Here is a 12,350-nt window from a genome sequence, read left to right as displayed (position 1 = left end):
CAACGAAAAAGAGATGACATTTTCAAGTATAGGAAGCCTGCAAAACTTAAGAAATTTCTCCGTGTTCATTCAGAAGAGGATTTGATGACGCATCACAAGTGTTTACCTCTTAACGCATTCCAACTGAAGGATCAATCGAAGTTACCTAATAAATTAGATCGATCGAAGATGATACGAATATGGAGGAACATGCGTGCGAATTTGCCCGTTAGTAAATACTTAATTGAAGCATGATCCAGAATATGTATCCATAGTATATTTTATAATATTTGGGAGCAATTAATCGATTAATTGATTACTGACAATAAGTATCGTTATTTAAAATGGAATGCTAGTGTATCCTCTACTATAAATTGCTCAAACCTTACTGAATATCTCATCTCTGCCAAACAAAAAGTTTTTCGCTGTACTATAATACATATTATTGAACAATAGGTATTGACTAGTAATAATTAATTAGTATCTATTAGATGTATTAAATATACTTGAGTATATTGAGTCTTAGAGAAGAGTTATCATATGGTTTGAGCGATTTTTTATTCAACAAAGCGCGATTCTTAAATTAAGCATTTTTTAAACAAAATATTTAGCAAAACCAATTTTAAGCTATTTTTTTTTTAGGTACAATCCTCTAAATCCGATACTGCGATAAGACCTTCAGTATCAAAGACCTTTAGCGACAGATGGCCAAGCATGTGGCCATGTACGACTCGAGACATGGCGCAGGAGCTGCTAGAGAGACGAAGGCAGGAACGAAAGAAAAGGAAGGACTTGTTTCCCTGCGATCCAGAGGGTATTCCGGAAGTCTTCGAAGACCCCGATAAAGACTTCTCTAATCGTAAAGAATTAGGTCATGCTCGGATTCCGCAAACGTGTCCCCTACCCACTAAGGAGATGCTAGTTGATCAAGCTGCGGGGGAACAACCCGGTTTAGTCGACGGTGATTACATCGTTTTCGAGTTACCCTCAAAGGCGCGGGGAGACAGAATCTATGCCGACGTATGTCTTCGTGGGTTGAAGGGTATGCATTTGCCAGAACTGGGAGTATTGAGAATGCGGAAGAACACGTGGAAATTCTGTTTCTATCAGGCGATCGTTGCCCTTCTGGCTAAGACACAGCTGAGGTATTTGTTAAATGTAAATTTTGTTAAGTTTTGGAAAATTTGGAGTTTTAATCTTTCATCTTATTTTTATGCAATGAATCTTGAGGCTGAAATTTTGATAATATTAAGGAAATTTTATGGGAATATTTTATTGATTTTAGTCGTCGATTTGTAATGTAAGCGTCAATTGCAGTAGTCAAGGATATTTTGGAGTAAAGGAAATATTTTTTAACGTAAAGATATTTATATTAGTGTATCTACACAGTACTGCGTGATACTTTTGATTAATTAATTTTATTTAAACAATGCTTAACACTTAGCAAATCTCTATCTTGATACTAGTCTATATTAGGCTATTCTTAATATTTAACATATCGATATATTTTCACGAGATATAAGTATGCTTGGAGCGCGAACGTCGATTATATCTACGACCACGCGTGGATGTTGTACAGTCACATTGGGATGATCAACATTAAGAAGAAACACAGACTGGATGACATCGTCGTATACAATTACAAGTACAGCATCGAAGTGAGATTAATCCAAGAACTGAACGACGTTCCTATCGTCACGGATATTTCATGGGATTACGAGGAAAAGAACTTACGTCGGAAGATAGTCCTGGAACGCAGAGAGTTGATGAACGTTAAACTAGAAATCGGTTCCGAGAAAATAACCGACGAACAAATGGCACCCGTACATAGAGGTGTCAAAAAGATTCAGGATTGGTTCGACAAGCTTAAAATACGTTATCGTAACTGTATATTTCGCACCACGCGATTCTCTTTGGCTTTCTGGAATGATAATCTGTTCTGGTATCTCTACAACCCATATCGATGCAACGAATTTGGTTATTGGGATGACTGCGGATACGCGTGCATCATGAAATTCTGTTCGAAAGAATCACTTAGGAGGCACTTAATGATTCTTCTATTAAGAGCCTACGTTTATATCCCCCCGAAACCAAAGAAGGAAGAATCAGAGAAGAAACCAGAAGCCAATGCTCCTGAAGCTACAGAGTTGTCAGCAACTGCAGAAAAAGCTAAAACTGTGGATCAACCAAAAGTCACCGAAGTAACTACAGGGGAACCCAGTGCTACGAAGCAACCCAGTGTTGCTCAACCCAGTGCTACCCAACAACCCAACGCTGTACAACCAAGTGCTACACAACAACCAGAAGCTACGGAAAAAGACGAGGGAGAAAAGTTCTTCACTGTCCAAATTTTTCACGTGACTCATCACTGTTGTCAAATTCACAATTTGAAGTTACTACAACGAGGCGCACCAAAACCACCAAAACACTACGTCAAGAAAAAGACTATCGATGACTGTCCTTTCGATCCTCTGGACACGAGAGATCCATGCGCGATCGAGCAAGAAGAAGGTGATCTAAAAGAACCTATCGAGAAACCAACATGGCTGAAACTGTACAAGATCGCCTGGACCAAGTGCCTTGCAGTCCCTCAGAAGAAGAAGGGTAGCAAGGAGCTCACGATGGGCAAGATGCGGTGGCACCAGTACGTTGTGGAGGAATCGAACAAACTATTCTCTTTATGGGGCGAGATTCACATTACAGATGGAATGTTCGAAAGGGAGAATCGTGGCATGCAAACTTATGCTTGCTACGTTGTTTGCGCTGGCATGACCAGGATCATGGCACCAGAGTACTGGAGCTCGAAGATTCTGGACGTAATCGTAATGTGCGGAGATAGATATTATACTCATAGTAAATTGGAGGCAGAGTTCAAGGCGACCAAGAACGAATATAGTCACGTGAACTGTTGGAACAGGTATTTAATGAGTCATTTCAAGATAGGCGAAACCATGTTCGAGGCAAAGGTTCTGCCAGCAATTTGCGGCAGGTTATATGCAAAATCGAGCAAGTATCTATGGCAATCCGTGGAACAAATGTTCCTTAAGTACAATTTTGGTATTCTAACCTGCGAGAGCTCATGTCTGGGTATCTTTAAGTTCTGTGGAGCATATTACATGTGCGATGTGAACTCTTTGGGTCCGCCACTATTTTCTTATGGGGAGGGGGCAGTTTATCTGTTGAGAGCCACATATTTTTTGAAATTCATCACGGTTTTGGTACTAACGATCGGTTCACCAGAATGCAGTCAGTTTGCTCTGAACCCTATAGAAATATTGAAGGTCGTCGATGTGGGTCCGACCATACTCCCCATTGGGAGAACCGAGAAGAAGGATAGGGCTAAGAGAGTGACCAAAGTGGAATGTCCATATGATGAGGAGAAGAAAAAGCAGATGAGAAAGTGGAAGCATAAAAGAGCGGAAACAGCGAGAACGATTGATAAGTTATGCTGTAAAGGTGGCGAATGATCATTGATCTTTCTTTAGTTCCTTTCGTTGCTGTTAAATGTAAATTTTTGTACATATATTTATGCTAAATATAAAAGGTAATTTGGTTCAAATTTTATGTTTTTTAGGGGAACACTAAACTTCTCGTAACTTCATTGACAATTGTGCACGTTATGTATGGTAAAAGTAAATTCGAACTTAACATATTTAATAATATTTGTAAACGACTGTTCAGTCGTTAATATTCGTTTCAGTAGTCACGTCCATCGCTTGAACTTTCCTCCAGAAGCTCTGCTTATGCAAATGAAATCTGCGACATAATTAGTAACCATGGAGTGCCCGTTACTACGAAAACAGTCACCTCTCTCACTCATAGGAATTCGTAGAAAAATACCAAGCGACTGGAAGAGAAAATTCGTCGATTTTGAATAAGCGACAGAAAAAGAAAAGGTCCAAGACTCTGGAACAGAGGAGCGAGGAATAAAAGAAACCGCATTTAAGTCGATCGTCTTTAGGTCTCAGTGCAGCAACGGCGTGGAACCTATTAAAGTTGTACCGCAAGAGAACGTCTTAGTTCTTGGTCGCCCTCGGGATTTATGTACTTACCCGAACTTGGCACGAACTTTCCTCTCGCGGCGAACTTACGGTGTCCATGAGCCGGTGCTACTACCAGGCTAGCTGCTCTTTCACTCCTATCGTACAATACTAATAATATAATCGTCAAGGCACGTAGAACTAAGTTTGAACTACAACGCCGCGGAAACTGCCCGGGGATTTTAATCACTGATCCATTCTGTAACGTGGAAATCGTGTTGGATACATTCCTGTGGTAGAAGTGATCAGCAGATGAAAAAACAGGAAAATGATCATTTAGAAAAATGATACTTTTAACTATTTAATCAGTTTTACTAATTGTACTTATTTTTTACTAAATTTATCAAAATGGTTCAGACTTCTTGTTATTACACTTATAGAGAAAGTATGCAGATGCTCTTGACGAAATGAATCTATAAAATTCTGGAACGTACTATCTATTTATTTTCATCATGTTATTTTAATTAGTATTATCTGTGTAGCTATATTTAGGCACACGCTACAGCTTGTTAGTTTCAGTGTTAGATTTGAATAATAGATGACGGGTATAAATTGATAATTTTGAAGCAATATTTATAATTCGATAAATATCATTTATTAAACATTTTCAGAAGATTATTTTGTCCCTATTTTAGAAGCTCCTATAAGAAGTTTGCATCAGACTCTGTGGTAAAATATTGTTTGAGTTATAATATAATTTTTTTTACAAGATTACTTATATTTTTCTGTATTAATCATTCTATCATCGTCATTTTATCCAATTTGCAGTTTTACTACTCAAAGCCACTACTTTAGATCTCAAACCAGGAACGCGTTCAGAAGTAAAAATAAAATTCCATTCATCTTTGTATCTCGAATCAATAATTTATTTCACTACCTATTATACACATCGATCGTAAGCTGTATGTACAAACATATTTACATCCTAATTCCGTATTTACACGTATCCCCTGTACAAGGGAAGGCTGAAGAAACCCGTCTGTTTCGAATCTTTTTGACTGTCAAAGAAATAAAAAAAGGAAACGAAAAGAAAGAATGAGAGAGAAATAAAAAAAGAATTTATAACTGATATTTTAACTACGCCACTTCCAGATCCGAGCTGTCGGTGTCCTGTTCATGTTGCTGTTGCTGCTGTTGCTGCCTGGACAACGTCAAGTGTTCCGTGACTTTGACCGAAGGCGTTGATACACTGTCGTCTGCTCGTTGACGTTGCTCCAGCTGAAGTTTCCGCATACGTTCCTGTTCTTCCCGTTTCTGTTTACGCCACTTGGCACGTCGGTTCTTGAACCACACCTGGAATAGGAAATGTTTGATGAGGGAAGCTCATCGTACCCCGTCGGTCGCGTTTATTTTGTACAAGTTCTCGGCACAGTAGCTTCGATTTTTCCTTAGTTAAATCTTTATACTCGGGTCTTCTCTCAATTAAATTCTTTATTTATTGCTCTCGGCTAAATCTTATTGTATAGGAATTAAAAATTCTGTCTATTCTTTACCGCGTGTTTGGAGATGTTTAGGAATTTTATTATGTGATAAATGATTTATAATTTGATAACTGAAGCACTTCTAGTGCAACTCTAAATTTTGTTTCTGCCTGCAAGAAGTACTTCAAATGTGAAAGGTTAATAGTATTAAGAGGAAGTCCGTGAAATAAGTGGAAGATGTTTATACAAGTGGAAAGAATATCAAATCCTATAGTAGAATAGAATCAAAATTTATGCGAATAAAATTTAACATATTGTTCGTCATTAAATGTGTATCATAGGTTTCTGATAATAAGAGTTAATAACACTCTGGCAAATTATTTTGTCTAATCATTGGCCGACTATCGCTATTATATTCTGATTTAAACGCTTTGTTCCACCATATATTGGCCATCATCCTGTTGTAAAATTAGCAAACAGAATTTAATTTCTATGAGAGATAGGTACGACACTTAATTAATAACCCTATTTACCTGCTCGTGGGTGTATCTCATCGAGAGAACAATTAACAAGTGAGGTAGCAAAGATCAAAAGGCTTCATCCCACATTCGGAATCAGTATTTGTTCTTCACGCTTGTCCGACTTGATTTAAACGAAAGGCCGACAATCGATATCTCTCATGTTGTTACTGATATATACTTCATCGTTTCGAATATCTCATTGATCCCTCTCTTAACCGTTGAATTATACAATAATCACACACTCGTGCATTCCATGCGTTTTTGTTTGTGTCGAATATACATTTTCCGTGATATCTCGATATTCGTTCATGCTTGATAATTATGCAAAATTCATGCAAAATACACTCACTAGTAGGAGTCGAAGTTTCTCTAATATTTCAATTGAAATATATCCGATCGATAAAATTCCGATCCGGGTTAATCCATCGAATTTCAAACTTTATCCTCTCTTCGATTTTGTACGAATAGGAAAGGGTGCTTTTACGCTTCTGCTTTTATAGCACGCCGTCGGTCGTTCGTGTTTCTACATTCTGTTGATGCAATCACGAAGATAGGAAAAGACCGTCGCAACGGGTAAACACAGTCGTGCTTCTTTCCAAACACCATAGGACGAAGTGCTTTGAGCCCTCCACTCTTGAGCTGTTTCACGTCTTTTCCTTTATTTCCTCCACACCCACGTGCACCTTTTTCCTCTTTTCTCGTTTCGAAAGTCGCCTTTTCTACTAATTCTGTACAAACACCGAAACTCCTGCTCGATGCGGCAGGTGCGCTGCAGGTATATGTTGTTTCAAAGTCTTTAAAGACTCTCGAGACAAGGGATTTCCTTTGGCAAAGCCGACGACGCGGGTGGTCTGTTAGTCCACGATAAGTGTGAATGACTTTGGGATTGTACGATTGCTCGAACAAATTGCCCGAATAAAGAAATTCCTTGATCCCTTTCTTGTTTCATTATCGCGATATCGCGATAATTTGATAACTCTTGTGAGCTAAAATTATCTTCGAGCATTTTGGTGTGTTATTCGTGGTCGACTATTTAATCGGGAGAACAGGCTGTCACTGTAGAGAACGATTTGAAGATTTACTTAAAATCATTGCAATATACTCCATTGCTTACCAAATTATTTATTGTTCTTTAACATACTGGCAGCCGGTACGATAAAATTAAACTTTATACAGATTAGCGTTATCCAGTCAGTAAAGTAAAATTATGTTTTAGACTTTTTAAATGAACTTGATTTTGCGTTTTTAAATTTCTGATCAAATTTTATGAAATTAGTAAGCCATTAGTTTTATTGTTCATCTTCTTGGAAACGTGCAGAACACTAGGTAATAAATTACAGCACAGTGCCAGAAGTCAGTGTATCAATAGTTTAACTTAAATCTTCTTTCATAACGTCGACTCCTTGATATTCTAGAAAATAGATTTTGTTACTTATATATTCTTTGATATGCTACTTTTTCATACTACAATTTCGTAATTAATGTCCCGAGTATCATAAAAAACCGTGCCTGTATTAGTTTTTTCACCCAGAAACGCTTCTTCTGATCTGAGAACAAGTAGTAAACTGAAGCTGAGCATCGAACTTCTTGTGAGCCTTTTAGAAAGGGTTATAATAGCGTGCCACAAAAGAGTTCCTTCCACAATCCAGTCTCAATGACACGGTTCTTAATCCTTGGAAACACCCATGTCAATGATACACAAGTCTTTTATCGAGAAAGCCGACTTCAATTTTGAAAACCACCAACGAGAAAATAGTTACAATCAAAATTCTATTACATGTTTGCATAGCAAGAATTATTGAAAAAATTTTACCAAAAAGTACCGAGCGATGCAATTGCGCTTCTTTCGGTTTACGTCAGAAGACGCCAGGTGGCGCAATCGTACTTTGTTTATCTGATGTAACAGCAAAACTGAAGACGCACTGCGATAGAATTCGAACGCATTGTCCATTGCACATCGTGGTACAGTACAGTGACACTTTTCGGTACAAAATGTGAGTAATTTGATCACTTTTTGTTTGTTTTAAGCATTAGTAAGGTCGTAGCCGCGTTATGGTAAAAATTGTATGCACTATCAATTGCATATTGCGGTCTAATAAAGTGACACTTTTCGACACATGTTCTCGACAGCTCGATCATGTTTTGTTTATCTTGTGTATCCGTAAGACTGAGGTGGCGCTGCAGTAAAATTCGAATGCATTGTCAATTCACATCGCAACCTGATGCAGTGACACTTTCCGATACAAATTTTGAATAACGCTGCGTGCCACTCAAACGTTTTATGAAAAAAGGTCTGTTCGATTAATGGTCGACGAGCGTTGAATTGGCTCAATTAATTATATAGGCGCGGTGTGACAAATTAACAATTGCGATCAGTCTAAATCTTTACGACGTGAAATGTACGTCGTGTTATAAATTCTATGCCCCCTTCCCTATACTTTGTATGCTCGTGCATTTACAAATGTGGGCGTGTATGACACATGCATACCCGGAACATATATATGATTGAAGTAAACACATTATCGGTAAAGCTTTTAATCTAGCATGCAACTTGTTGGTCCGAGTCAAACGACGACTGATAAATACCGGTTAGCAAATAATTTTAATGATCGCATTAAAGAATTATAGGAGCTGCCGTTGTCGTACATTAAGGTGACAAACAAATGAAGTTCTCGAGGATTTGCCAGACCAGAAAATTGGAAAGCATTTTGTCATCGGTAGAAAATTATGCGTTCCCAGGACCCAACAGTTTCCCGACAATCCGAATGGTCAATGTTTGTCTAAACGAAAACCTAATATTCATCCAGGTACAAAATAGTAATTTGTCAGTTTAGGTGACTACCGATTATGAGACCCAATGGAAAATTTTGACAACACTATCAAGTTTCTCATAACTACAAAAGGTAAAGATGAAACAGATGAATGTTATTGCAAGCTACTTTTCATTATTTAATGAGAAGGTATTATATTTTTATATTACATTTTATATTATATTTTTGCATTTGACTGATTACATTATTCGAACTAACTATGAGTCTTTCTTCGTAGGTTATCCTGTTAGTTATCGTATCATCTCTGCATAGGAATTGCACTAATTATCATTCGACCACAAATTAACCTACAACGCTGACGAAACTTTGGAATACTTCTTTTAAAAGAATAAGGTTTCCATTCAAAAGCTTTAACCTTGACTATTTTGTGATATCCAATCATGAAAATCTCAAGTCTCTCATGTGATTCTCTTTCTTCAGACTCACCTCAATTCTCTCCTCCTTGAGATCGACCTGAAGCGCCAATTGTTCTCTCAAGATCACGTCTGGATAATGTGTCTTGTCGAAAGTGGCTTCCAGTTGCTCCAGCTGTTCTTCAGTGAATATCGTCCTGTGACGACGCTTCCTCTTCGCCATTGGCCCTACTGCTGCGGCATTTGGATTTATTTGATAAGGATGAGCTGCGTGATAGAAGGCTGGCTGACCGTGGAGCGAAACACCGGCAGCTGCCATCGCTGCCACGTAGCCGCCGGAGTATAAACTAGGATATGCTGCAGCTGAAACGAGAAAAAATAATCGTTAACGATATTAAACGAATTCTCTATTTTTTTCCTCATAATATTGTCTCTAAAAAATACCACCAATGAGGATAAAAAGAAACGAACGCGGAAGAAATGAAAAGGAGTTTACACGAAACAAACTGTAAAAGGTGCAAATTTATAATCGTTAAAATATCGTAACGATGTCTCACACACTTCTCAACCCTATTCCCTGGTCGAGGGAACGAAAAATACTGTGGAGAGACCCCAGTCCCTATGGGATGTTTTGGTTTAAAATCTCGAAGAAAGCTGCTTAGAGGCGACGTCTCCGCATAAAAATGTGCGAAGGGCGTATTTATGCTTTCAACCGGCGTCACTCGCGTTTTATCTTTCTCTTTCCTATCAACGACCGAGTTGCATATTTTTCCTTCTCGTTTTTCATCTTCCGCCCGGGATTGCAAGGAGCTAAATCGTTCGTGCGTGATCGAAACGGATTGCGGATTTCAGCTCGCGCATCCCCAATCTGCGCCGAGGTTCTTGCGGGTGAAATACTTAAAGCCCTCGGGGGCATAAAGGAAATTTCGTTGCGAAACGCGTCGGCCCTCCGAGGATTTACGCCTTCTTTCATTTTTCCGCTACGAGACACCTTACCAGCACGAAGTAATATACGCGGGACCGCGGGGCAAGCTATTTGCGAATTAACGCAAGGCTCCCTCTGTGCTGGTATTTCGTGTACGTAGCTAGTGAGTAGGTGTTTCCATGTGACATTCTCAAATTTGTATAGCAAAATTTGTTTGCTCCTAAGTAATTGAAGGATCAATTATTTAGGAGGCGAAAATCGCGTTTCAGAATAATTAATCGCAATCTTGGTTCTAAACTTTAAAATTTTTTAACTGCTAAATCATAGAAAATGCATTGGTATCGGTAACTTTATATTTTCGCGGGATCGAAAATTCGTAATTTACGTAGGAACTTTTACACCTCTAAGAAGTCGATAATTTTGTAGAATTTTTTCCTTTTTTAAATTCATAGCTTTTAAACTTTACGCTTTTAAAATGAAAAATTAATAATTTCCTATTCCACGTTATAGAATCCTTTACATTTTCGAAAAGATGATAACTTCGTAACTTACATCATAGGATTCTAAATTATAAAGCTTTCTAATTTTCTATCTTATTTATAGACCTTACATCATATATCACAATCCCCGAACTCATTTCTCTGTTACTTCATCCATTAATAATTCCATTAAAAAACTGTTGAACTTTCCAATCGTACCTAATTCAAAAATCAACTTACCAAACAGGTCTGCGGATGTGAACGCCAGATGGTGAATCTGTTGCTGGAGAGGATGCATCGCCGTGGTCCTTGATGGCGAACCTACGGCTTCCGGATTTTGGATAATAGACCCAAGGCTACTAGTGGTGGTGGGTGTCATGTTACCGATGGGTCTAGGTGCTAAGATATTTTCGATGGTGAAGGCGGACGTGGGGGAGGACATGGTCGCTGAGGAACTCGGTCTAGAAACCTCGCGTGCTCTGTATCGCACCTCGTCGGAGCTCACTGGACTCCTTGAGAACGTTCTGTCACGTCCATCGATATCGTGTCGCCTTCCTGTCACATTGCTGTGCTCGTCGTTGCTCTTCAGCTTGTGCTGCAAGCTTTCTGGTGAGTAATTGTAGAGATATCTATGACCGTAGCCGGATATTCCGGGACCATCTTGAAGAGGACTCGACGGCTCCGTCATCGGAGAACGCGATCTGGGCGAATCACTCGCATAGGTACTTTCTACCATGTTACAGGAGTCTAATCGTCGTAAATCGAAACTTTCACTGATGATCTGCGAATTACTTTTTAGAATTTCTTCGACGACCGCTCAATGGCTATCGACGTTTTCACGTCGATTACGCGAGTATGAAACGAGTTAACTACAACCGAGGTAAGAACATTCTTCGCTCGAAGATTACATACGTCTTATACACACTTGAGTTTTTTCTTTTCTTATGTTTGAAAATGGTAGAAAAATTTCTTTCAGTTGATACTCTAATCGAAACATTCAGCGCCTTCACAATCGAGCGTTCATCAATTTTTAATACATATCAAAGGTCACATATCAAGAACACCGGTGAAAAATGGCGCGTGCCATACGAATCGTTCAAGTCCGCGATATAACAAGACTCGAAGTCCCTTCCTGCCCCATTACAAAGGAACACCAAACGCACTATCTTCGATTCCTCCACAGCCTTCTAAATCTCTCTCCTTCACGATCTCAAGGTAAATCTTCGCTTCTGATAATAAAATCAAGCCAGTCACTTCATTCTCCATTCAAGATGAAACTAACGAGGCTCATCGAAACTACAGGATAGACCAAGTCGATCGGATATGTCGTGAAGATTTCGAAGATTTCGCCGGCGACGATGAGCCACGAGGACGAAATAAAGCCGACGCGCGTGGAGTAGTCCAGATGTGCAGCGACTGACACCGATGATAAAGGATATCCGACGACTGGTCCAACTTCGTATACGCGTTGACCTCCGGGGGGTGCGCTTAGATTCGCCGGCATCTACGTACGGGTAGCCACCCCCGTGTTAGCGACAGAGCGACAGAGACACCCTCGAATATATCCTGCGAAGGTTTGCCGACGTTGAAACGGGGCGTGGCTCACCCTGGCTCCATCCACTTTTCCACCACCCTTCGACGTTTGGCATCCCCTACGCGGCTGTGTCGTGGAGAAGCAGTGGGATACGGGGGAGGCTCGAGCAGGAAACAGGATAGAGAAAGAGACAGGGAACGAGCGAACGAACGTTGGCACGACGATGGTTTCCGGGAGGATGCAGGCGGAGGTGCGATCTCCTGACGA

General features: G+C 39.5%; 2 protein-coding genes across 2 annotated transcripts; one reads left to right on the top strand and one right to left on the bottom strand.

The window, feature by feature from the left end:
* The first annotated feature begins 717 nt into the window (after positions 1-717).
* LOC108545384 (uncharacterized) lies at positions 718-3,446 on the top strand. Its single transcript, XM_017896961.1, has 2 exons — positions 718-1,124; positions 1,496-3,446. Exons 1-2 carry the CDS (start codon positions 718-720, stop codon positions 3,444-3,446), a joined length of 2,358 nt encoding a protein of 785 aa, XP_017752450.1.
* A 1,650-nt stretch (positions 3,447-5,096) lies between these two features.
* Gsc (goosecoid homeobox) lies at positions 5,097-11,285 on the bottom strand. The gene is made up of 3 exons (XM_017896975.1): positions 10,790-11,285; positions 9,219-9,508; positions 5,097-5,312 (listed from the first exon to the last, which is right to left on the bottom strand). The coding sequence occupies exons 1-3, from the start codon at positions 11,283-11,285 to the stop codon at positions 5,097-5,099; spliced, it is 1,002 nt and encodes a 333-aa protein (XP_017752464.1).
* Positions 11,286-12,350: the final 1,065 nt, after the last annotated feature.

The sequence above is a fragment of the Eufriesea mexicana genome, unplaced genomic scaffold, assembly GCF_001483705.2.
Source record: "Eufriesea mexicana isolate 0111107269 unplaced genomic scaffold, ASM148370v2 scaffold437, whole genome shotgun sequence".
Lineage (NCBI taxonomy): Eukaryota > Metazoa > Arthropoda > Insecta > Hymenoptera > Apidae > Eufriesea > Eufriesea mexicana.
This window is presented reverse-complemented; position numbering and strand designations above follow the sequence as displayed.

Excerpts from the sequence above, each read along its gene's own strand:
- Gsc (XM_017896975.1), bottom strand. The coding sequence starts at position 11,285 with ATGGTAGAAAGTACCTATGCGAGTGATTCGCCCAGATCGCGTTCTCCG. Across the intron at positions 9,509-10,789 it reads CACATCCGCAGACCTGTTTG|CTGCAGCATATCCTAGTTTA; the intron begins GTAAGTTGATTT and ends TTCTCGTTTCAG. Across the intron at positions 5,313-9,218 it reads TCAAGGAGGAGAGAATTGAG|GTGTGGTTCAAGAACCGACG; the intron begins GTGAGTCTGAAG and ends TTCCTATTCCAG.
- LOC108545384 (XM_017896961.1), top strand. The coding sequence starts at position 718 with ATGGCGCAGGAGCTGCTAGAGAGACGAAGGCAGGAACGAAAGAAAAGG. Across the intron at positions 1,125-1,495 it reads CTGGCTAAGACACAGCTGAG|ATATAAGTATGCTTGGAGCG; the intron begins GTATTTGTTAAA and ends TATTTTCACGAG.